The sequence below is a fragment of the Melanerpes formicivorus genome, unplaced genomic scaffold (genome assembly GCF_026170545.1).
Source record: "Melanerpes formicivorus ecotype bairdi unplaced genomic scaffold, bMelFor1.0.p_v2 SCAF_1, whole genome shotgun sequence".
In the NCBI taxonomy this organism is placed as follows: Eukaryota; Metazoa; Chordata; class Aves; order Piciformes; family Picidae; genus Melanerpes; species Melanerpes formicivorus.
Window position 1 is genome coordinate 16,844,943 of NW_027142353.1, and position 27,185 is coordinate 16,872,127.

At 44.6% G+C, this 27,185-nt stretch overlaps 1 protein-coding gene across 1 annotated transcript in view; it reads right to left on the bottom strand.

Annotated features, from left to right (window-relative positions):
• The window catches only part of PCCA (propionyl-CoA carboxylase subunit alpha), a 337,899-nt gene that overhangs the window by 213,469 nt on the left and 97,245 nt on the right, over positions 1–27,185 (bottom strand). Inside the window, exon 9 of the mRNA XM_068163688.1 lies at positions 24,190–24,268. Within this exon, the coding sequence (XP_068019789.1) occupies positions 24,190–24,268 (79 nt within the window). The remainder of the gene's footprint in view (positions 1–24,189; positions 24,269–27,185) is intronic.

The window sequence follows — 27,185 nt, forward strand, 5'->3', positions numbered from 1 at the left end:
TCTATATGAAGACCCAAATAGGTCGAGACCTTTGTGCTAGGGCTCAAAGTAAAGAGGCACTCTGGTCAGAAGATTCTTTAGTAAAGGCTCTACACAGATCATCACTCCAATCACTAACCACCTATCAATACAGCCATCTTCACACTGCTCTTGTGTAAGACCACAGGGCTGGGAGGGAGGAGGGCAAATACTAATTCTCCATTAAAAAACATTGGGCACTCCATATTAGAGGAACACCAGCTGAGCCAGTTTGCAAAGAGGACAATAAAGAGAACCACCTAAGATGGATTGTACAGAAGATACTTTTTGGAGCTTCTTATAAAGAGCAGTTAGCAGTAAAGGTAGTTTTGCCAGTATGGCTGGAGAGGTGAGGGGTGGCATTTTGATTGCAAGTTATTTATTTTTTCAGGCAAGATTTTCTATTACGGTTTCTTCTTTGGTTCTTGGCAACTTCTAGTGACAGTCTGTAAGGTTTTTTCCTATATACAGATTTGCTGGGTTTAGGTGGTTCCATTATCATCTGCTAGCTGCTTCCCTATTCATACACTGGTAGGCTTCTTCTTGATGAAAAAGAGCCTTGCCTGCTCCAAGGATGACTCATTCTCAAGGTCAGTCCCTTGAAGACACACAGGCAATAAGTTGGAGCACTGCTAACAGTATGGCACACATGGTGACTTCACAGCCCCAGATGAAGCAGTATTCATGACATCAGAAGTCTTGGCCAAAGTTGGGCTTGAAGCAGAGGGGCTGAAAGGCCACCACAATCTATGCCTAAGTCAGACAGAAAAACTACTCTCTCCCCTTAGGGTAGGTGGTGGGCAGTACGTAATAGTCAAACCCTGGAGGTCTACTCAAGCTACTGTATCTCAAGTCATGCAACAGGAGCTAGAGCCAGAACTAGATGGAAAACTGCAACATCCTTAGGATAACTGGAACAGGCTGCCCAGGGCGCTGTGGAGTCTCCCTCTGTGAAGATATTCAAGACCCTCCTGGATGGGTTCCTGTGTAATCTGGTAGAGGGGTTGGACTATAGATTTTGAGGTCACTCCCAGCCCTTAACATTCCATGACAACTGACACAGTGGGACAAAATATCCAACTACCACACTGCAAGGAATGGCTACCCGAGTTTTAAGACCTAACTTTTTATGAAAGGTTGGATTGAATATAGGGATCTCTTCTTCAGGTTCTTTAAGCAATGCAAATTCAACACCACCTTGAGTGCCTGCGTGGTTTTGGTTTGGGTATTTAGGCTGTGGGGTTCTGGGGAGGGGGAGAGATGTTTCTGTGGTTTGTTAGTGGTTTGGAGGGGATTTTGGCAAGTTCAGTTGTTGTTGTTTATTGGGACAGGGAAGCAGCTGTTGTTCATTGCTTTGATTTTTTTTTTTTTTAACAAAATATTTAGTGCTCCAAAATGTTGATAAGGTCAAGTAAGACAGAGTGCAGCAGGACTGACAGTCAGGCTTGTTAAACAGGACAGACAAGGCTTTAGTGGACATTTAAGATCAGCCTTCCAGTATGTAAAAAGGAGTTTACTAAGACAACAGAGCCAAGCTCATTATTACATTGCACAGCAGAAAAATGGGGCAGTGGCCGCAAATTCAAGTGGGGAGTCTCCAATCAGAAAGAACTGAGAAACATGGCTGTTTAGATGGGCTGGACAATCTCAATGCAAGACCAAACTAAGCAAAGATCTAAGCAACCAACTTCATATTCAACTGCTGATCCTTTTCTGAGGATGAAGCTGGTGGAGATTATATTCCTAGGTCACTTCAAACATGTATGATGCTATAAGGGGAAGACCAAAATGTCTTAGGAGTTCCCCTCTCTCCCTAGAGCCCATTTAATCACACTGAAATATAAGTTTCATAAAAGCATTTATTGATCTACTATGACAGGATTTACAGTATTGGTGGATAAGGTAAGAGCAACTGGACTTGTGGCAAAGCATGACCGACAGCTGCCTGAATATGAGCCAGCAGTGTGCCCAGGTGGCCAAGAGGGCCAATGGCATCCTGGCTTGCATTAGGAATAGTGTGGCCAGCAGGAGCAGGGAAGTCATTGTACCCCTGTACTCTGCATTAGTTAGGCCGCACCTTGAGTACTGTGTCCAGTTCTGGGACCCTCAGTTTAAGAAGGACATCGAGACACTTGAACATGTCCAGAGAAGGGCAACAAGGCTGAGGAGAGGCCTTGAACACAAGCCCTATGAGGAGAGGCTGAGGGAGCTGGGAGTGTTTAGCCTGGAGAAGAGGAGGCTCAGGGGTGACCTCATTGCCCTCTACAATTACCTGAAAGGTGGTTGTAGCCAGGAAGGGGTAGGTCTCTTCTCCCAGGCAACCAGCACCAGAACAAGGGGACACAGTCTCAAGCTGTGCCAGAGGAGGTTTAGACTCGAGGCGAGGAGAAAGTTCTTCACCGAGCGAGTCGTTTGTCATTGGAATGGGCTGCCCAGGGAGGTGGTGGAGTCACCGTCCCTGGAGGTGTTCAAGAGGGGATTGGACATGGCACTTGGTGCCATGGTCTAGTCATGGGGTCTGTGTTGATAGGTTGGACTCGATGATCCTCGAGGTCTCTTCCAACCTTAGTTATACTGTGATACTGTGATTTGATGCTGTCCTGTACAACATCCTTGACTCTAACATGAAGGTTTGGATTTAACAGATGGATAACTCTCTGCATGAAGAATGAGGTGGATGGTCACACTCAAAGAACTGCAGTCAACAGCTCACTGTCCAGATAGCAACCAATGCTGAGTAGCATATCTCAGATGTTGCTACTGGAACCTGTACTGTTTAATATCTTTGCCAGCAACACAGTGTCGATTATGGTTTGCTGATGACACCAAGCTCAGGGACCCTGATAGGCCTAAGTAGTGGGCACATGAAGACCTCAAGTTCAGCAGTGCCAAGTGCAAGCTACTGCACCTAGGCTGGGACAATCCCAAGCACAAGTAGGGGTCAGTTGATGAGTGGATTGAGAGCAGCCCTGCAGAGGAGGACTTGAAGATGCTGATTGATGCAGTACTTGACATGAGTTGGTAACGTGCACTGGCAGCTCAAAGCATCAACCATTCTGGGCTGCATCAAATGATGCATGACCAGCAGGTCAAGGGAGGTGATTCTACCCCTCTACTCTTCTCTTGCATGACCCCACATGGAGTACTTTGCTCAGCTCTGCAGCTCCCCAACACAAGAATACCATGTATCTGCTGGAGACAGTCTGTCAAGGTCCTTGTGGATGGCATCACTTTCATCTAGCTTATCAACTGCACCACACAGCCTGGTGTTGTTAGCAAACTGGCTGAGGGTGCACTCAATCCTACTGTCCCTGTCACCCACAAAGATCTTAAACTGCACTGGTCCAAGTACTGAAGGACTCCTGAAGAACTCCACTCATCACAAGTCTCCATTTGGATATTGAGCTATTGATAGCAACTCTTTGAGAGCAGCCATCTATCCAATTCTTTATCCACCAAGTGGTCCACCCATCAAGTCCATGTCCCTCCAGTTCAGAGACCACGAATGCTTTGCACAAGTCCAGGAAGATGATGTCAGTCGGTGGATGAAAAGCTGTACATGAAGCAGCAAAGTGCATTCACAGTCCAGAAAGCTGACCTTACCCTGGGCTGCATCAAAAGTATGGCCAGCAGGATGAGGAAGGTGATTCTTTCCCTCCACTCTGCTCTTGTGAGGCCGTATCTGGAGTACTGTGTTCTGCTCTGCCCCAGTATACAAATACATGGACTTGCTCAAGCAGGTCCATATGAGCACCATGAAGATGATCAGAGGGCTGAAACACTTGACTTCCAAGGACAGGCTGAGGGAGTAAGGGTTGTTCAGCATGGAGAAGACTCCAGAAAGACCGTGTAGTGAACTTCAATACTTAAAGAGAGCCAACAGGAAAGATGGGGAGGAACCCTTTTTGGGGAGTGTAGTGACAGGATACAGGGTAATGGTTTCAAAAATGAAAGAGGGCAGATTGAGATCAGGTATTCTAAAGAAAGTGTGGTCATTTTAGGCTGTACCTTTTAAATTTTCCATAGATTTTGAACAGAAAGTAGTAAAATGTAAATAAATTACTATTGGGTATAACAAAGAAAATAATGATCATTCTAAACAATCCCATTGGAGAGATAACAGACTTAAACTAGTAACAAACAATCTTTCCTTTTGCTTCTTCATTCTGGGAGAGACTAACTTGCTTGACCTTGGCTGCATTGTTTTGGCTAAGTCTAACAAAACAACCCTCTGCTCTTTTTCTCTTGTCCCTTTATGTCCAGGGGGGTAAAGAGGGGGGCAGGAAGGGAGAAGCTATTAGCTCCCCTGGTTTTTGGCCAGGGGGAGTTCTTGTGCTGTTTATAAGTTGTAAATTTTGCAAATACTGTATATTTTGTATATATTCATTGCATTCCATTGTAGATTGTAGTTTTGCTTGTAAATACAGCTTCATGAGGTCTGTGGTGACAGGTTGGACTCGATGATCCTTGAGGTCTCTTCCAACCTTGGCAATACTGTGATACTGTGATTCATTTGCTTCCAGCTGGGCTAGTCTGAGAAATTTAATGTTGGGGGGAATTTTCAACCCACCACAGAAATTCTTCATCACTGTGAGGGTGGTGAGGCACAGGAACAGGTTGCTCAAAGAAGCTGTGGACACCCCATCCCTGGAAGTGTTATAGGCCAGGCTGGATAGGGCTTTAAGTAACCTGATATAGTGGAAGGTGTCCCTGCCCATGGCAGGGAGAGTGAGATTAAATCATCTTTAAGGTCCCTTCCAACCCAAACCTTTCTCTGATCTTTCCACAAGCCTTCTTGCGGTTGTCTGAAGTGAGATAGCCCATGCCAACTTTCTGCCTCCAGCTCCAAAATCAGCACTGATGCCTTAATTAAAACAACCACTTTCTTTGGAGGCAGCCAGACACTAACAAAAGACTGCAGTCATCATGTAGTAATTCAGTTTCCAGTATCAGGAAACAGTAAAATAAAACATTCTTTTCTTGCCAAGGCCAGACTTAGAAAGGACATCTAGTTAAAAACAGATATTTGATAACTACAGTAGAATCCTTCTAAAACTGTGACTGGTAAATGTTAAATAACCAATAAATAGTCATGTGTTTTATTTCATGCACAACCAATATACATTGCTTCAGTCGATTCCAAAGTAAAAAAACTATTCCAAACATTCCCGAGATTGCCACATGCAGCTGGCAGGAAAATCTGGGATTAAAAAGACATTTAAAAACACTGTGCTTCACTCACCCAACTGACTCCTTCCCTTTACCTGAACACTTCTACAGCATACACCTATGGCAGACAGACCAAGGATACTCATGCACTCACTGCTGCATAGCAGCCTGACTGTCCAAATCCACTACTTTGGGAAGATAATGAAACTCGGTGTATAGGCTTGTAATAGGGAATGATGTTCAGTATTTTAAAGCATTGTCTTCCCATACTGCACACTTGGTATTTCCTTTGCCTCAAGAGGCTCAGGATTCAGAATGACTTGTCACGTATCATTCCACTTGAACTTCTTCCAGTTCCACTGCTCAGAGCCACTAGAAGACTACATCACGAAAAAACAACTTTATGTGTTTTTGAAAGAAGGCAGGAAACCACAGACAATTATTGCAGACCAAAAAGTTTGCTAGTAACTCTCCCATGTATCCTGTTAGAGGACACAGTCTCAAGCTGCGCCAGGGGAGGTTCAGACTCGAGGTGAGGAGGAAGTTCTTCACCGAGCGAGTCATTCGGCATTGGAACCGGTTGCCCAGGGAGGTGGTTGAGTCATTGACCCTGGAGGCGTTCAAGAGGAGATTGGACGTGGCACTTGGTGCCATGGTCTAGTCATGGGGTCTGTGTTGATAGGTTGGACTCGATGATCCCCGAGGTCCTTTCCAACCTAAGTGATACTGTGATCTGTGATACTGTGATCTGTTGTACAATTTGCAATGAAGAGCAACAACTGTGACAGTGAAAGTAAACACAGCCTGGCACCATAAGACAACAGCAGAGAAATCATAAGGGCTTCTTGGAATTTGAGAGCAGATGTTTAACTCAAGTTTATAAAATTGGCATAAGAACCAAGAAAGAATTTGAGGTAACAGGACAACTTATGTTTTCCTACTGTTATAAGTTAAAACAAAATCTTTCATCCCCCTAAATATCTGTTTCTGGAAGCTGCGTGGGGGCAAGTGTTGGAATTAGAAGTTAGCACAAAACTCCAAATTTCTCAAAAGGTAATTGTTAGAAAATAATCCAGTACAAGTTTCCAACTTAAAGGTTATCACATTTGCAGCTCAAACTACTAACTAGCAGAACTAATTTCTATCTGCAAATCCATAGAGTTTAAAACAAGGGCCAGTAGTTCCTGTATGATGGCCTCTGATACCAAACCTACATCCAGAAAGTTTTTTTTGTGTGAAGATCTACCACAATCTCTGCAAGAAAGTTTAACCGTTGGATAGAATAGCATCCTAAATTAATTCCTTTTCAGAGCTGCCAGCAGACCATTTGAAGCCATGGCACCTAAAGACTTAGTTACAATTGTTATAAGCATACTGAAAGCAAGACAGTTTCTGCACAAAGAAGGAAGGACACAGATTACTTCCAGATATTCAGACATCCACCCCAGCCATGTTTTGTTGTACTTCATTATGAGCTTCACATTGCCCACATTCAAAAACCACTTTCAGATCAGACTTGGAGATGTGAGCAAAGAGGCTCTTCACATACAAGACCAGAGTTGCTATTATCAACAGACAGAAGTACTTTTAGATACATTTAGCATCAAAACTTCCTTAGGATGTTAAGAACCTACAAACTGAAGTTCACTGCAAACTGTTTCAGAAATTCGTACTTCATTTGTAATATACTTTCAAGTAGGTATCTGCTATGTGAAGAAAGTGCAACCTAGATTCTACTTACACAAACCAAGAGAACTGACTAGGGGTCAGAGTTAAAATAGGGCTGTTTTTAATTTCAGAAGTGGATTAGTGGCTTGAACTGTAGACAAAATTCCAAGCTAAAACTTGACTGAAGTTTGGACAAAAGCAATGGAAGTGAGAGTTAGAAGCCCTACTCTGATACAGGCAAGGGGCAACACAACAGCATTCCACAGTCACAGACACAATACAAGAAAAAATAAACAGTGGTAAAATTATTCTCCTATTTCTAGTTATAAGCACTAACTGCAAGTTATAGAAATCTTAGCTTTAACTAGAATAATAGAATGGTAGGGATTGGATGGAACCTCTGAAGATCAAGTCCAACCGCCCTGCTAAAGCAGGGGCACCTAAGGCAGGTCACACAAACTCATCCCAATAGGTCTTGAAAGTCTCTGGAGCAGGACACTCCACAACCCCTCTGAGCAGCCTGTTCCAGTGCTCTGTTACTCTTACAGTAAAGAAGTTTCTCCCCATATTCAGGTGGAACTTCCTGTGTTCCACTTTGTATCCACTGCCCCTTGTCCCATCACAGTACACCATGAAAGGAGACCATTACAATAATCATAATACTTAGAGAATCTAGTGAAGTTTTCATAACTGAGGATATTTAAAAGACAAAAGATGAACCACCATTATATTACCACAGTGAATAATTCTGTAACAGCAGCAGTACAGTCATTCAGATACATCTTTTCCATTTCCAGGGACTATTTCTATGTCTCACTACATAAAACATTTAAGCCTTAAGTGTAGCCAGTTGGGACAAGGAAAACTTGAGTCTCATGAAAATCCAGAAGTTTCAAGCAAAATTAGTTTAGATAAGTTCCCTGCCACCCCACAGCATTTGAAAGTAATCCCACAAGATAAAGCCAAAGCAAGTTCACAAATCAAAGCATTATCAACAATTCTTCGCACTTATCTCGCATCTATGAACCCTGAAATACAAAAGACCATTCAGATACTGCCTTTGCAGAGTCTGCCAATAACTGGAAATTAGTTTATTTTTAGGATTACATGGATTTGGATACAGCACAATGATACACAAGGTCAAGTTTTTATGCAATATTAAAACTATCATTGTTTCGGCAATAACAAGTTGAGCTTCTTTCAAAACACTCAGTTGGATGTTCTCCCTCACAAAAAAGGAACACTCTTAGCTCTGCAACAATGGCTGTGTACAATAAATACTATACAGTCTCATTTCTTCAAGACAGCCTGTAAGAGAAACTTAAATACTCTATTTCATATGTAAATGCAAAGTATATCTGCTTCTATCTTCAGTTCTCCGCACCAAGCATTTTGCCTTCATTGCTGCCTACCCATGAATGTTAAAACAAGCTTTTCTCCTTCACACAGCATCAGTAACTAGTGTTGATCTGTGACTCAGGTTAGGTGTTCTTCCTCTTTGCACCTTTTAGATATCACTCTACAAAATTACACTGTAGTCACTTGCATAACTAGTGAAAATTATTATTCTAAGGACACCAATGGCAAATAGTAAGTTGAATAATACTTCAAAGGAAAGCCCCTCAAACTAATATCATTTAATATCACTGGGTCAAAGTAGTATCACTAAATTCATGTTCTATGCAAATGTACAAGAGAACATATCTATACAGGTATTGTTAAAAGCAGTCAGCTCTATCAAGTGACTTTTTAAGCAGTAACCACAACTTTTCTCCAAAATAAATTAGCAATCATGACTATAGATCAAATTTATCTTTAACCAGTTACTTTAATCAAACTTCTTTGCTCTTTTTCTGAGCAAAACAAGAAAAGGAATGCCTTCCTTTCAAGTACAACAGATGCAATCGGTGCCTGAGTGAGATCAAGGTAGCAATTTTGGGTTCTAAAGCAGTGAGAACGAAGTATTCTTATAAGAAAGCAGCTGATTCTAGAACTTCATTCTAATGAACAAAACTTCATTTTCCTATTTAGATTTGATATAACTGTGTTTCTCTGCAGACAAGGCAAAGAAAATGAACAGGGACTCTCAGGGTTCTTGGGGTTCATGCACCATAGATGCCTCATGGATTCCTCCTTTGGGCGCAATGTTTTATCTGTACAACACTGAATTTAAACTCTCTCAACTAGAGTTAGATTTCTGTGTGGAATACACTGAATTTCACCATTCTCTTGCATTACCCAGTAAGTTTGACCAGGACCTTCAGCTGAAACCACCCCTCGGACAGGTTTGGCCTCTTCTGCAGGAGAATATACACCAACAGTTTTGCCCAACAGATTCTTTTCTCTAACAACAGGAACTCTATCACCTTCTACCTTTCGTAGCAAATCTGAGTGTGCACGTCCATCTTGATTCACTGAACCTCTACTATTTACCAGCCAGGTTGCCCGTGCTAAATGTTTCTCCCAGTTTTTCAAGGCTTTAAGAGTGGTCTTCAGCAAACTGTTGTAGTGTTCAATCTTCCCTGCAGCTGGTGCATAGTAGGGGATGTGGAATATCCACTCAATGCTGTGCTCTTTGGCCCAGTTCTTTACAAGATTGTTTTTGAAATGAGTTCCATTGTCTGACTCAATCCTCTCTGGAGTTCTGCATCTCCATAGGATTTGTCTCTCCAGACCAAGAACAGTGTTGGCTGCAGTTGCATGTGGAACTGGATAAGTTTCCAACTATCCAGCATTTGCCTCTACCATAGTAAGCACATACCACTTACCAGATCGAGAACATGGTAGAGTGATACAGTCTGACAGGCCTCACCACACTTCTACTTGGACCATCAATCACCATACCCAAGGGCTTAATTTGCTTTGCCTGCTTAATAGCAGCACAAATGTCATGGATGACTTGTGTGACAGCATCCATGGAAATGTCTACGGATCAGTCACGAGCCCACTGGTAGGTTGCATCTCTGTCTTGATGTCCTGACAAATCGTGAGCCCACCAAGGTAACAACATCTCACCTTCGTGTTTCCCATCAAGATCAGAGATCACGTCTACTTGAGAAACTCTTGCAGCTAGATCTGCGTGATGGTTGTTGTGATGAGTTGTTGTTCCTCAGTAGCTTTGCTCTTAGGAATGTGAGCATCAGTGTGTCTCACCTTCACAGGAATTTTCTCAATTCGGGACACAATGTCCTGCCACAGGTCTGCTGCCCAAATAGGCTTTCCTTTTCTCTGCCAACCATTCTTCTTCCAGTCCTTTAGCCAACTCCACCAAGCATTGGCTACCATCTGTGAATCAATGTAGAGATAAAGCTTTGGCCACCTATGTCATGAGCTAGCTGGACAGCTTTTACCTCTACAAATAGACAGGATTTTCCTTCTCCATCTTTTGCCTCTGCAACTCGGCGTGTTGGACTCCACACTGCAGACTTCCACCTTCACTTGTTTCCAACGAGACGACAGGAACCGTCTGTGAACAAAGCATATTTCTTTTCATCATCAGAAAGGTCACTGTAAGGAGGAGCTTCCTCAGCATGAGTTACTCATCATGAGTTGCCACACGACCGCCATTTTGCAAGAGAGCTAGTAGTCTCACTCGATTGCAGCTAGTGGCACATGCCACGGCATGTTTCCACTGGAGGGAGGTGCTGAGTCACATGGGCTCATTCCTGAATTGTTAGAATAGAATTAACCAGGTTGGAAAAGACCTTTGAGATTGAGTCCAAGAGGGGGACTGTACTCCAGTTAGGTCGTGTGGCCAGGGATAGGGATGGTGGTAACTCACCACAAAGCTATTTTCAAAAGATCTGTGTCAACCCAGACTGAGGTTGAACTTAAGCAGGCAGGTGTCCAGGCAACTGGCTACAGAGTGCTGCAGCCTGGCAATTGAAATGAAGGGCAGTGGAGACAACACCAGGATTAAGTGTGAGTAGCTCGATTATCTGCTTAATCTAGTGGCTGAACGGAAAGGAGAAGTTGCTAGACTTTGGATTGTAAGGGAATGTGAAAGGGAGTTGGATTTGAGAACCAGGCTCAGCAGGCTCCCCTAGCAAAGGGAGGTGACCCAAGATGCAGCAGGAAATGGATAGAGGCCCCCATTAGGAGATGCAAAGTAAAACCCTCATGGCTCCCCTCACCTTCCCAGCTGCCCTTGCAAAACAAATATGAGGCAATGGAAGTTGAGGGTGAGGTGAATGAGAAGACAAAAGACACATCATTTGTTGCCTAAAGCCAAACAGCCTGCCTCCCACATCAGGACTTGTTCCCTCAAAAAAAAAAAACAAACAACCCACACCACAACGAGGAAGGCAATTGTTATTGGTGATTGGTTTTAGAACCCAGGCGTGGCTGAAGAGAGGAGGCAGCTTGAGGAGCGCAGCTCAGTCTTCTTACTGACAGGGGAAAAAAAAAAAGCCGGGTGGAGAGGGTGGTTACTGCAAGATGGTTACTACTAGAGCAAAGGCTAACAGAAGAACAGTGGGCACCCAAACAGAGACCACTTACAAGCATGCAGATGTTCAGGTAGGTGGCTGCAGTGAGTGCTGGAACCTGGCATTCAATATGGAGGATGGAAGGAGCAACTTCTGTGTTAGGTGTGAGCAGGTCAGTGGTCTGATGAGCATGGTGGTCGAACTAAAAGAAGAGGTGGAAAGGCTAAGAGCTGTAAGAGATGGTGAACAGAAAATTGACTATTCCCATAATGTAACCTCTTCAAAACCAGAACAGGGGGTAACTCTTAGTGGAACAGGGAGTTTGATACCTTCCCAGCAGCAAGCCTCTCAACCTCCCTGTAGTAACCCACATGAGCAGGGCCAATGGGAACAGGTCTCTGCCCGACGGAAGAAATGCAAATGGAGAAAGTCTGCTACTTTGAGCAGCACGCTGCCTACAGTGCAGTTAAAGAACAGGTATGAGGCTCTGCAGGAGGAACAGGTCATTGGTAAGGTCGAGGACTCAAGAAGGTCAGAAGCTGCACCAATGACAGGTTGCCTCAGGCCAGCCATCAAAGAAACCTCGCAGGGTCATCGTCATAGGAGACTCCCTACTGAGGGGAACAGAGGGCCCAATATGCAGACCAGACCAATTTCATAGAGCGGTCAGCTGCCTCCCTGGTGCCCAAGTAAAAGACGTTGTAGATAGAATTCCCAACCTCGTGAGTCCTTCAGACTACTACCCACTGCTGGTTTTTCAGGTGGGCAGTGACGATGTAACAATGAGAGGCTCACAATGTATTAAAAAATACTTCAGAACCTTAGGGCAAATGCTAAAGGGATCAGGGGCTCAAGTCGTGTTCTCTACTATCCCTCTAACATCAGCAATGGATGAGGAAACACTGAGGAAGGGCCGACAGGTCAATTCATGGCTCAGGGGCTGGTGCCATTGACAGGGCTTTGGGTTCCACAATCATGGATTGGTTTTCAAGGCACCTGAGCTGAAAACAACTCATGGGACACACTTGTCCCAGAGGGGGAAAAGAATCCTGGGGCAGGAATTGGCAGGGCTCATTGATAGGGCTTTAAACTAGATTTGAAGGGGGAAGGGGTTAATAGTCTCCTGCTGGCTGGTGACAAACAGAGGAGCAGCTCACCAGCAGCAGAGAGAAGGAGAGCTGGTAAGGGCTCTCAACTTGCTGCCCTGAGGCAAGCCACGAATGATCCACCAGGACATTCTGTGGAAACCGAGGGGAATTGGCACAAGAGGAGGGCAGGGCCAGCCCAGCTGAAGTGCTTCTACGCGAATGTGTGCAGCTTGGGCAACAAACAGGATGAGTTAAGGGCCACTGTGCTGCTGGGATGCCATGACATAGTGGCTGTTACTGAAACTTGGTGGGATGATTCCCATGACTGGAATGTAGGGATAGATGGGTATAAACTCTTTAGGAAGGATAGGCAGGGAAGGAGAGGAGGAGGTGTTGCCCTCTATGTCAATAGCCAGTTGGAATCAGTGGAGCTCCACCTGGGGAGGGATGATGAGCTGGTTGAGAGTTAAAGGCAGGACAGGGGAAGGAGATATTACTGTGGGGGTCTCCTACAGGCCACCTGACCAGCAGATCCAAGCAGATGAGGCTCTCCACAGGCAAATAGAAGCGGCTTCCAGGTCACAAGCCCTGGTCCTCATGGGTGATTTCAACCACCCGGACATCTGCTGGAGGGACGACACAGCAAGGCACCAGCAATCCAGGATGTTCCTGGACTGCATAGAAGACAGCTTCCTCCTCCAAATGGTAGAGGAACCAACAAGAAATGGTGCTATGCTGGACCTTGTTCTCACCAACAGGGAAGGGCTGGTAAGCAATGTGAGGCTCATAGACGGCCTTGGCTGCAGTGACCATGAAGCAGTTGAATTTAATATCCTCAGGGCAATCAGGAGGAAGTATTCCAAGCTCACGACCCTAGACTTTAGGTGTGCAGACTTTGATCGCCTCAGGGATCTGATAGCCAAAGTGTTGTGGGACAAAGCCTTGGAGGGAAGACGGACCCAGGACAGCTGGTCAGTATTCAAGGACCACCCCCTCTGTGTCCAGGAGCTCTGTATACCAACAAAGAGAAAAGCAGGTAAGAATGCTAGGAGGCCTGCCTGGATGGGCAAGGAGCTACTGGACACACTATTACTTAAAAAGAAACTCTACAGGAAGTGGAGAGAAGGACAGGTAGAACAGGGGGTATATAAGGAAGCTGCCCGAGCAGCAAGAGTCCTGGTTAGGAAAGCCAAAGCAGAGTTTGAATTGAATCTAGCCAGGGAGATTAAAGGGAACACTAAGAATTTCTACAGGTATATTAATGGGAAGAAGACAACTAGGGAAGGTGTGGGCCCCCTCAGAAAGGAAAATGGTGACATGGTCACAAGTGATGAGGAAAAGGCTGAGGTACTTAATAACTTCTTTACCTCAGTCTTCACTGCAAGGGCCTCTAGCCACACTCCTGATGTTATGGAAGACAATGCCAGGGACGGGGAGGAAGAACTGCCCATTGTAAGTGCAGATCAGGTTTGTGATCATCTGAAGAACCTGAAAGTGTTCAAGTCCATGGGACCCGACGGGATACACCCACAGGTACTGAGAGAACTGGCAGATGAGGTTGCTAAACCCCTCTCTATTATATTCCAAAAGTCATGGCAATCTGGTGAAGTCCCCACAGACTGGAAAAGGGGAAACATTACCCCCATTTTCAAAAAGGGTAAGAAGGAGAAACCAGGGAACTACAGGCCAGTCAGTCTCACCTCTGTGCCTGGAAAGATCATGGAGCAGATCCTCCTGGAGTCACTACTCGCTCAAAAGAATAGTCAAGAGGTGATTGGGAACAGTCAGCATGGCTTTGCTAAGGGCAAATCCTGCCTGACCAACCTGGTTGCCTTCTATGAGCAGGTGATGAAATTAATAGATGAGAGGCGAGCAACTGATGTCATTTACCTGGACCTGAGCAAAGCCTTCGACACTGTCCCACACCACATCCTGGTCTCCAAACTGGTGACACATGGGTTTGATGGGTGGACCACTAGATGGATAAGGAACTGGCTTGATGGCCGCACCCAAAGAGTGGCTGTCAATGGCTCCATGTCCCAGTGGAGGCCAGGGACAAGTGGAGTCCCTCAGGGATCAGTCCTGGGACCACTCTTGTTCAACATCTTTGTGGGTGCCATGGACAGTGGCATTGAGTGCACCCTCAGCAAGTTTGCTGATGACACCAAGCTGTGTGGTGCAGCAGACACACTGGAGGGAAGGGAGGCCATGCAGAGGGACCTTGACAGGCTGGAGAGGTGGGCACAAGCCAACCTCATGAGGTTCAATAAGAGCAAGTGCAGGGTCCTGAATCTGGGTCGAGGCAATCCCAGGCACAAATCCAGGCTGGGCAATGACTGGCTGGAAAGTAGCCCTGAGGAGAGAGACTTGGGGGTGCTGGTGGACAAAAAGCTCAACAGGAGCTCTCAATGTGCACTTGCAGCCCGGAAAGCCAATCAGATCCTGGGCTGCATCAAGAGAAGTGTGGCCAGCAGGTCGAGGGAGGTGATCCTTCCCCTCTACTCAGCTCTGGTGAGACCCTACCTGGAGTACTGTGTCCAGTTCTGGAGCCCCTATTACAAGAGGGATATGGACGTGCTGGAACGTGTCCCGAGAAGGGCCACAAGGATGATCAGAGGGCTGGAGCACCCCTGCTATGAGGACAGACTGAAGGAGTTGGGGCTGTTCAGTCTGGAGAAGAGAAGGCTCGAGGTGACCTAATTGTGGCCTTCCAGTATCTGAAGGGGGCCTACAGGAAGGCTGGGGAGGGACTTCTCAGCATCTCAGGTAGTGATAGGACTAGGGGGAATGGAATGAAGCTGGAGGTGGGGAGATTCAGGCTGGATGTGAGGAGGAAGTTCTTCCCCATGAGAGTGGTGAAGCCCTGGAATGGGTTGTCCAGGGAGGTGGTTCAGGCCCTGTCCCTGGAGGTGTTTAAGAGCAGGCTGGATGAGGCTCTGGCCAGCCTGATCTAGTGTGGGGTGTCCCTGCCCATGGCAGGGGGGTTGGAACTAGATGATCCTTGTGGTCCCTTCCAACCCTGACTGATACTATGATACTATGATTCCCTCCTGAGGGGAAGAGAGGGACCCATATGTCAGCCAGATCCTTCCTACAGGGAAGTCTGCTGCCACCCTGGGGCATGGGTCAGAGATGTTACCAGAAGGCTGCCTAGTCTAGTACAATCCTCTGATTATTATGCCTTGATAGTTATGCAGGCAGTGAGAGATGATGTTGAAACCAGAGGTCCAAAGGCAATCAAAAAGGACATCAAGGCTCTGGGAAAACTGGTTGAGGGGTCAGGGGCACAGGTAATTTTTTCATCAATACCCTTAACTGCAGCAAGGTATACTGAGAGGAACAGGAAAGCAGGTGTAATTAACAAGTGGCTCAGAGGCTGGTGCCACCAACAGTATTTTGGGGTTTTTGATCTTGGGGCCCTTTCTATGGCACCAGGCCCGCTAGCAACAGAAGAAGAACATCCATCCCAGAGGGGGAAAAAAGTCCCAGCACATGAGAACAGCCTATCCCACAGAGGGAAAAGGGTTCTAGGAAGGGAGCTGGCAGGACTCATTGACAGGGCTTTAAACTAGATTGGAATGGGCTGAAACCAGTTTCCCCTGAGAGGAGTCTGAGGGTGGTAAGCTGGAGTCATGGGTGAAACCAGCAGCCCAGCTGAAGTGCATGTACACTAATGCACACAGCATGGGTAACAAACAAGAGGAGCTGGAAGCCTTGTTGCAGCAGGAAAGTTATGATGTAGTTGCCATCACAGAAACATGGTGGGATGACTCACATGACTGGAGCACTGTAATCAATGGCTACAGGCTCTTCAGGAGTGACAGGTGAGGGAGAAGGGGTAGGGGGGTGGCCCTGTACACCAGGGAGGCACTAGATACCATGGAACTAGAGATTAAGGATGATCAGGTTGAGTGCCTGTGGGTGAGAATTAGAGGGAAGGCCAACAAGGCCTGTTATAGACCACCCAACCAGGATGAAGAGGTTGAGGCAGCTAGAGGCTGTCTCAAGATCACCAGACCTTGTTCTTAGGGGTGATTTTAACCTGCTTGATATCTGCTGGGAACTCAGCAGAGCGGAGGCAGTCTAGAAGGTTCATAAGAGTGTATGGAGGATAGCTTCTTATCCCAGCTGCTGTGTGAGCCTACCAGGGGTAAGGCTTTGCTTGACCTCTATTGGTAAAAAGAAGAAGGGCTGGTGGGAGATGTGGTGATTGGAGGCTGTCTGGGGTCCAGCAACCATTAAATAATTGAGTTTTCAATATGCAGTCAAGCTAAGAGGGACAGCAACAAAACCTCCACTCTGGACTTCCGATGGCAGATTTCAGGTACTAACTCAGAAGGAACCTTGGGAAACAGCCTTAAAAACAAAGGGGTCCAGGAGAGCTGGACCTACTTCAAGAAAGAAATCTTGATGGTGCAGGAACAGGCTGTGCCAACGTGCCGGAAGATGAGCCGCTGGGGTAGAAGGGCCAGCCTAGATGGGCAATGAGCTTCTGAGCGAATTAAGGGGAAAAAAGATGGTGTATCATCTTTGGAAGGAAGGAGAGGTTACCCATGAAATGTTTAAGGATGTTGCCAGGTCATGTAGGAAAAAAAAATTAGAGAGGCAAAAGCCCATTTAGAGCTTGGACAGACCACTGCTGTGAAGGACAACAAATATATTAATGGCAAAAGGAGGGGGGCAAGGACAACCTCCAATCCCTAGTGGACATGGAGGGAAATATTGTAACAAAATATGAGGAAAAGACAGAGGTACTCAACACATTCTTTGCCTCAATTTTTAATAGCAGGATAGGTTGTCTTCTGGACAACTGGCCTCCTGAGCTGGCAGATGGAGTCAGGGAGCAGTATAGCTCCCCTGTGATCCAGGAGGAAGTAGAGTCCTGCTTAGCCACTTGGATCTCCACAAGTCCATGGGACCAGATGGGATCCATCCTAGGGTGCTGAGAGAGCCAGCACATGAGCTGGCCAAGCCTCTCCATTTTTCAACAGTCCTGGCTCACTAAAGAGGTCCCTGATGACTGGTCAATGTGATGCCCCTCCACAAGAAGGGCCACTTGGATGAGCCAGGGAATTACAGACCTGTCCACCTGACCTCAGTGCCAGGCAAGATTATGGAACAGGTCATCTTGAGTGCAATCACACAGCACTTAGAGGATGGCCAAGGGATCAGGCCCAGCCAGCATGGATTTAAGAAGGGCAGGTCCTGCCTGACCAATCTGATCTCCTATGATCAGGTGACTGCTTGGTGGATGTAGGGAAGGCTGTGGATGTAGTCTACCTGGACTTCAGAAAGGCCTTTGATACCATCCCCCACAGCAAACTCCTGGCCATGGTGTCAGCTTGTGGCTTGGACAGCAGCACTCTGTGCTGGGTTAGGAACTGGCTGGAGGGCTGAGCCCAGATAGTGGTGGTGAATGGTGCCACATCCAGCTGGCAGCCAGTCACTAGTGGTGTCCCCCAGGGATCACTGCAGGGCCCCATCCTGTTCAATATCTTTATTGATGATCTGGATGAGGTCATTGAATCCATCATCAGTAAGTTTGCAGATGACACCAAGCTAGGGGCAGGTGTTCATCTCTTAGAGGGTCAGAGATCTCTTCAGAGGGATCTTGACATTCTGCCCCTGTACTCAGCACTGGTTAGGCCACACCTTGAGTACTGTGTCCAGTTCAGGGCCCCTCAGTTTAGGAAGGATGTTGACTTGCTGGAACATGTCCAGAGGATAAAGCTGGTGAGGGGTGTGGAGCACAAGCCCTATGAGGAGAGGCTGAGGGGAACTGGGGTTGCTTAGCCTGGAGAAGAGAAGGCCATCTAAATCTACCTGAAAGGAGGTTGTAGCCAGGTGGGGGTTGGTCTCTTCTCCCAGGCAGCCACCAACAGAGCATAAGGACACAGTCTCAAGCTGCGCCGGGGCGGTTTAGGCTGGGATGTTAGGAAAAAGTTCTTCATAGAGTGATTGGCCATTGGAATGTGCTGCCCAGGGAGGTGGTTGAGTCACCATCACTGGAGATGTTTAAGAAGAGGCTGGATGGGGGTCTTGGTGCCATGGTTTAGTTTATTAGATGGTGTTAGGTGATAGGTTGGACCTGATCTCAAAGGTCTTTTCCAACCTGGTTAATTCTATTCTACTCTCTCTTCTGAAGGTTTAGTACAGGTAGTGCCTCCAAGCCAGTTTATGATCACCTCCACCAGACCACGTGTTATGATCGTAAGGAGGCTATTAATATTCAATAGGCGGAACTATTAATAAAAATATTAAAAACTTAATTATAAAAATCCCACGGAAAATATTAATAAAACCTATTTAGTGGATCAAAATATTCAGTTGTGGAACAGATATCTCACCAGCAGGAACAAGTAACAATTTTAACAATATGAGCAAAAATCCAGAAACAACAAACTGCACTTTGAACTGTAAAGGAAAAAAAGGGAACATCGGCAACAAAGCCGGAGATTGCCCACAGAGGGGGGGAGGAACTCCCAAATTCCCTAGGGCAACAGACCTTTAATTGATGCTTATAAAATCAGATTTCATCATTAGTCACTGATCATGGTATCCCACAGCACATATGTTGATTTAAGCAAAACCAAAATGGCGTCAACCACGTGAAAGCTGCAGGAGCACAGTTTCACTTTCTGCTGGTGCCTGCAGCTTGCTGCTGAGACACATTCAGGATTTATCCCCGAAGGCTTTGTAGCTGAAAGCCTTGTAGAAAAAAGGTTCATTCTGCTGCAATTCTTCACAGCGCCACTGGTCACTTCTTCCAATAAAACAAAACTGTCCCAGGGACTCAGCTCCTCCAGGGGTTCACCTCTTGGTCCAGCAAGACGCATCCACTCTGCTCCTGGGCTTTACAACACTATACAGCGAGAGGTCTTTGCAGTCCTGTCTAGGTAAACTGAGACACGGCTCGGATTCCAAGGCACTGGCTCTTTGGGCTGGTACTTATAGATTTCCCGGGGCAATAATGGCCACTGACCATAAAGATTGAGAGATAAAAACCTGATAGTATAACCTATAGAAAGAGTTTTCTCCAAACATGGCCAAAGGCACATACACCTGGCCCACTTGGACTCTAGGACATGTTCAGACAAGCCTGGGCAACATGGGCATTTTCCTGAAAAAGCAGATCTGCTGGCTCCTGCCCCATTGTCTGGTTCAGAGCGTTTTTGAGGCTTTTTGTCCCTCCAGGACACGACGCCTCTCAAGATTTCCCATTTGAGCTGTGTTAGCAGAGCGATCCACTTAGACCATGTGGCATCTGTGGCATGATGTGGTGTAGAACCTTTACCTTTGAACATCCAATGCAAAACTGACGATTTAGAAACTAGAAGCAGCTGTGACTCAGTTCCAATTATATCAGATGCAACTTTTACTCCTTCATAGGGAGCTAGAATCTCATTCTCTGTTGGAGTATAATTTGCCTCCGAAGCCTCGATTCCAGAAACCAAAAGGACATCCACATGTCTCACCTGGAGCTCTCTGCCATAAGCACCAGGTTGGACCATTGTCACTTGCAGCTGTGTACAATATATTCTTAATGTCTGGACCAGTTCAGACAGGTCCCAGGCCCATTGCTTGGACTACTTGTTTTATCTGGTCAAAGGCTGCTTGTTGTCCAAGACCCCACTGGAAACTGTTGGTCTTTTGAGTCACATCATACAGAGGTTTCACAATCTGACTGTATCCAGGAATGTGCAGTCTCCAAATTCCCACTGTACCCAAGAAACAGAGTTTCTTTCTTGCTCATAGGATTGGCCATGGAGATTCTGTTTACCACATCCACTGCAATACGATGGCGACCATCCCGCCACTGCACTCCCAGAAACTGGATCTCTCTGGTAGGTCTTTTCACCTTGTCTCACTTGATGGCAAAACCTGCCTTCAAGAGAATGTCAATGATTTTGTTACCTTTCTTGAAGACTTCTTCAGCAGTTTTACCCCAGACGATGATATCATCGATGAACTGGATGTGTTCTGGAGCACCACCTTTCTCCAGAGCATCGTGGATCACTGCATGACAGATGCTTGAGCTGTGGATCCAGCCTTGAGATAATGTGTTAAAAGTGTACTGGACTTCTCTCCAGGTAAAGGCAAACTGAGGCCTGCATTCCTTTGCTATGGGAATAGATAAGAAAGCATGAGCAATGTCTATGGTAGCATACCACTTGGTCTCTTTGGATTCCAGCTCATACTGGAGTTCCATCATGTCTGGTACTGCTGCACTCATAGGTGGAGTTACTTCATTCAGGGCTCAGTAGTCTACCATCAGACGCCAGTCTCCATTCTGCTTTCACACAGGCCACACTGGACTGTTGAAAGGTGAATGAGTTTTGCTGATGACTTTCTGACTCTCCAACTGATAAATCAGATTCTGAATGGGCAACAAAGAGTCACAGTTGGTTCTGTATTGTCTGTGATGCACAGTTTGAGAAGCAACTGGAAGCTTTATATCCTCTATCTCATGTTGTCCCACAACTGCAGATTCATCAGAAAGCTTAGGTCTAGTGGACAACTTCAATTTTCCTCCATCAGTTTCTACAGATGCTACTCCAAAAGCCCAATTGTAACCCTTAGGGTCTCTGAAATGCCCTTCTCTTAGGAAATCAATTCCCAAAATACAAGGTGCATCAGGTCCTGTCACAGCAGTATGCTTCTTCCACTATTTACCAGTTAAACTAATGTCGACTTGTATCTTAATCAACTCTTGAGATCCACCAGTGACTCCCAAAATAGTTATAGACTCTGATCCCTCATAATTTGATGGTATTATGGTGCACTGAGCTCCTATGTCAGCCAAGGCCCTGTACTTCTGAAGTTTTGAAGTGCCAGGCCACAGAATGTACACATCCCAATAGATTCTGTTATCTCCGTTATCCCTCTCCTCCCCCAGCAGGAGGCAGGGCACCTCTAATTATGGGGAATACATCCACATGTGCAGTCAGCACAGTGTCTAGAGTCAGAAGTGGAATCACTGTTGGAGCTATTACAGTTGTTCTGGGAAACTGAGGAAGTAACAGCTACCCTTCTGGTATTGCTACCTCGGGCTCTGCCACTCTGCAGTTCCCTTAATCTCCTGAAAAGATCAGAAGTTGTTGACCATCCCATCTATTCATGTTCTCACCAAACTGATCACACAGAGTTATCCAAATACTCCCACATGATTGCCTCTGTTGTCTCAATTTGACCTGGTTTGGAATGGCCTCCTTGGAGGACATCTATTTCTAACAGCTGAAATTTGTATCCATCTGAAGGAAGAAGAATTGGAATTACCTCCCTGTGCCAATTTGGAAATGGAAGTTTTAAGTCCCTCCTCCAGCTCTGTCATGCAATTCTTTATCTCACCAGCATCTCAATGGCTGAAACCAAAGAAACACGTGTGAGACTATCCTCCAGTTGTCTCATTTGGTCAGTGAAATGGCCAACAGTGGGAGGCATTCCCCCATAATTTCTTGCCACAGTTCTGCTTGCCAGAATAGTAGCATAATTAGGAAGAGCAAATTTTATGAGCTTTTTGGCAACACCTGTTCCCACAGGAATTTCATCAGGATTCAGAGTACCATGGTCTCCACACATCACCTCTCTCAAAGCAAACTCTCTCAAATGATTAATTCCCTCATCCATGGTGTTCCAAGGCTTAGGATTCCATGGAAGGTCATCTCTGGCGGGGTACCTCCTAAGAGCCGCCAGTAGAAGGCGTGTCCCCAGAGAAACCTTACCAAGATACCTGCCTAGATGTCTATCTATTCCACTATCTTTCAACAGGGTTCCAAGCTGAGATTCTGACTTGTCTCCCACTACTAAAGCAGGGGCAACTGTATCATAGCACCTGCCTAGGCAGGTTAGGATTGGCTCATTCTCTCCTCTAATGTAATCCTTTCTTACATGCCTAATCTCTTGTCTGGGAGCGTTAGCTGTTTGTATGTCATCTTCCATCAACCTCATCCTCTTGAAGTGGCTGTACCCATAATCCTGTTGCTACTCCATGTAGGACCTTTTTAAGTACAGAAGCACTTCCATTAGCTCCTGATTACCAGAACCTATATCCTGTACTGCATCTCCACTATCCATAGATGGTCTCAGTAATTCAGCTATATCTTTAAGGCAAACTTTCTCTCCGTCTTCAGAAGAATCTTTTTTAACAGAAGGTCCCTGATCAGCAGAGGGATCTTGCTGTTATTCTGCATCTGCCTTGCACCTGCCCCTTTATCTAAATCCGCAATTTGTTTAACTTGAGCCGTGTTTAAATTTACAGCAGACTTTGCAGAAGCAGAAGGGGTTTGCAAGGAAACAGCATTGGCAGATGGACTTAGGGACCCAGCTGCTGCTGTGGAACTCAATTCCACTCCTGCTGTTGCAGGCAAAAGAGATTTTGCCTAATGGTTGCCAGTGAAGCCACGGCCGCCATCTTAGCTGCTGGCACTGCCAATGTAGCCACCATCTTAGGTACTGGCACTGACATTGTGGGCTGCATCTTCCCCCTTCTGGTTGAATGCCAGAACTGATGGTGATCTCACTCAGAGCTGCTTTACCATTAACTCTTGCCTGCCTGTTTCCTTATTTGCCTTGTTTCTGTATCTTTCTCCTCACTAGAAATTTCTGCATTCAAGTTAGAACTAGACCTCTGTCATCTACCTCTGCTATGTCTAAAAACAGAACACCAACTCGCTACACATCTCTCTCAGCACAGTGCCATAAGAACACATTGATTATTACCAATAACAGAATCACGCATAGCAAATAAATCATTTTGGGGTCCCAGCTGCTCATGTAGCTTTCTGCAACAGGAACGCTGAATTCACGTATCTCTGCAGGAACAGTTACAGTCACATTTTCATAACTTTTAAGCCAAAGAAATCCTAAGCAGAGGTCATACAGCATTTTCAGCTTGTATTTAAACCAAAGGAACAATTTATATGCCAAATATCTTCCTAGCTTATCTAACATCAAGACCATGCACCATCTATACAGAATGACCATCAGAGCAGAACATATCAAATGCCACAAAACAGCTTCATTTTGCTTTCTTAATCTGAGCAGGAATTAACCAATCAAGCAATTGCCCCAGGTTGAATAGGCGCCAATTATTTTTTTTGTAATGTGATGGGTTGAAGTTTCCCCCTAGCATTCACTTTGCCAGACCAAGTCAGAAGCAAATGAAGCTGCATTTACAAGCAAGAACTACACTCTAGAATGGAAGGCAATGAATATGTACAAAACATACAGCATTTACAATATTACACAGATATTTATAATTAGCAGACAACATGAAAACCTGCCTGGTCAGAGAGCAGGGAAGCCATTTCACTGCCCAACCCCCACCCCCCTGCCCCACGAGAGAAAAGGAGCAGAGAGAAAGCACTGGTTAGACTTAACTAAACAACTCAGCCAAGGTCAGCCAACAAGCACGTTAATCTCTCTCAAGCAAAGCAAAACAGCAGGGATCAGAAGAGAACTGTTATGGTACAGCCCATCTTATTCTAGATTTTTATCCAATTAATTTATTTAGAATAATCTTTTGTTTTCCCTTTTACACCCAATAGTGATTTATTTACATTTTTCTACTTTTCTGCTCAAAATCTGTAACTAAATTTTAAAGGCATAGCCTAAAACCACCACAGCAAGGTTTATGCAAAAATCAGTTTTAAACAGACACACACAAACTCAAAGTACACCACTCACTACAAAAGGAGAAAAACAAATAATATCCAATTTCTCTAACATATCATATCTGCTCAACTGTCATCTCATAGTGGCTTAATGGGGCTTTGGTAACTGTAGCATTCATCACGGCAAGCTTTTGGACAGCATCTCACCTGGTCTCTTCATCATCCCAAGCGATTCTCATGCCTTTCCCGCCACCACCTGCTGAGGCCTTGATCATGACAGGGTAGCCTAACAGCAGGGAACAATTAGACAGAAGTTCAAACTTTGTTCACTTGGTAAGAGGAATATGACAACTGACCACATGTCCAATAAGGCCAGTAGACAATAACTTCGTTTATTAAAACGCTTTGTTTGGAGAGAGAGGAAAGATCTTCTTTTTCAAGACTTAGCTGTCAGCGCACTGATTTCTGAAGCCAAGTTGTCCTCTCCAATTCATTTATACCCAAAAGAGCACTGAATGAATTATTCCCAAGTAACAAAGTGATTTATGAATAAAGGCTTTTGACCTTCTTAAGATCACATTCCTTTAGGAACAAAATTTTATTCCTTTGTTACTGCTGAAATAAACTACAGCTGTGTTTTTGTTTTGTTGGGGTTTTTTTTAAGAATTACTGGCAAAAAATGAGATCTTCATAGACTACTAGTGAAGAGATTCAGGAAGCAAATCTGTATCTTAACACTTCCGGTGCAGTACCTTTAAAATAACAAAACACCTCAAGAACTATGCTGCTCCGATATGACACAACAGTATCACAGAAAACAGGTCACACTTCTGGTTTTTAACCATGAAAAAAATTTCTCCAAACTGGTAAGTGATATGAAAAAGTGAACCCATTCTTCAGAAGCTACTACTAACTAAACTCATGCCAAAGGAAATAAGACAAAACCATGTTTTTCAAGTCTTCAGTTTTGTAGAGGCTTTCATTCAGCTTAACTGCCTGCACTTCATAGTTGTCCAGTCCTTTCAAATTGAAGAGTAAAACTGTCAGAGTTTCATTGCTGGTTCAGAAATCAGGAAGCCAGCAGCCCTTTATGTACAACTTCCCGGAAAAAGAGCCAGTGTGATTAAGGACTACAAAAAGAATCACAAAAACAGCTTACATGTAAAGAAGAGATACTATAGGAAGGAACCTATATAGCAATTTGTGTCTGAATTTCTTCGACTTCCTAATTTAACCTGATAGTTCTGCTGCATTATCTCTTGACTGCTTGGGAGAGCACATCTCCATTAAGGGCAAAAGGTAGGTTTCACTCCTGTACTTACAAAATGTGTGTGCAGAAATAACCATTGCAACAGATAAAGGCAGCATCTTAACCCTGAAGAGCCATGTTCCGTTACTACATGATCTTTGGCCAGAACAGAAGCAGGAAAAAATGCAGGCAGAAAGATAATATGCAATGTTTTAAAGTTTTAGGTGTTGCCCCACAAGACCTTTATTTCCCTTTTTCTTCACTTTTTTCCAATAATTACTTAAATATTCCTGGAAGATTGAGGTTCTGAAGTAATATTTTAAATAATCTGAAATTATACAATTATATATCTAGTGTCTTAGTATGAGTACTTCAATGTCATCCTATTTTTGAGCCTTTCAAATTATAAGTCACTGGGGTTTATTCTGATTAGTGGTCATGATTAGATGAAGGCTTAACCAAACTGATGAACTGGTCTAAGCATGGGTGAGGAGAAGACTAGAAATCTTTTTCTCTCACTACATGGCATCATAGTACAAACCCTTTTTGCATCAAAATGGTTTAAGAATTTGACGTCTAGATTAAACACCATCCATCCATCTGTAACTGACTTAATCTACAGATTTAAGATTGCCTCAATAGAATGACCTTCAAATTGCTACTGATATCAAAGACAGGAACCAACCAACAGACCACCAGAAGAACTCAGAGGAAAATTAAGCACAAATACATTTTAAAGGTACCTAGGAAGCTACGGAACGCTTTCTGAACTACATTAATCAAAGCTGCTTTAACAATACTTGCAGGAAATTTAAAAACAATAATAAAAAATGGTATTGAAATGAAAGCAAACTGAAATTGCCATAATACTACGTCTTTAAGGACTAGACCCAGTTTTACTTAAGAGTTCTCTCCAAAATGTTCCAGTTTGGTTGACCGCCTCTTGTTTTGTTTTTGCTCTCCTAAATGTGATCAATAATACCTGATTTTCCATCAGGAACATAGTGACTTCAATTATGTCAGCCTAAAAGTCAGCCATGCCTATGCTCAGGGCAGTTAACCAGTGCAAGGTAAAAACCCCAACTTAAACTGAAAGCAGAAATGTGCTACGATGATGAAAAAAGTCATCATCAGTAGTGCAAGTCCCAATTTGTATTTGTCACTTAAGGCAGAGTCACAGCTTTTGGGATAGGTGAGATGTAGCTAGATCAGTAAGGAGTTTCAAATGCACATATGTGCAATGAATTATGCACCTGTGATAAAGCTAGATAGCTTTTCATGGCTACTATCTCTTAAAAATGAAAGGAAAAAAATTATCACTCAAGAAAAAAGAAGATAAAACCAAAAAACAAGAACACAACTCTTACTGCATTAGATTCTCCTTCCAGAAAGCATTTAAGAGCATGTGTAATTTCAAGCATATAGTTTAATATTTTCCCTAATGTTAAGCTTTAGTAAATAAAAGCCAAAACTCATTAAACACATTACACTTAACCTCCATCAAAATCAGTCCCGGACAGTTTGCTGGTTACTCTTTTCACTCTTTCGTGAGACATTCAGAAGTGAAATTACTTTATTTCAGAACACAATAGAAAGGCTGGTGCTCTGGATGATAATCAAGCAAACTGCACTCCACATAATGTCAGCCACCATATAGAGATAAATGTACCATGCTTAACTTCTGGCAATCATATCCAATTGCAGATATGCTTTGAAATAACTTCAGTGAGCTGGGTATTACATGCATTCCACAAATCACGGCTGCACTTGTTCTGTAAAGTCCAGTTTGCAAAGCTAAAGTGTGATGATTTAAGAGACTGGGCATTAACGCCTAAATTCTTCCAGCCCTATAGGCAACAGGGAACTTACAAACTATTAAAACATTATTTGTTCTATAGGGATTACTTATTACACATTCAATTTAGTCAACCATGTCTGCTGAGAGGCACACAAA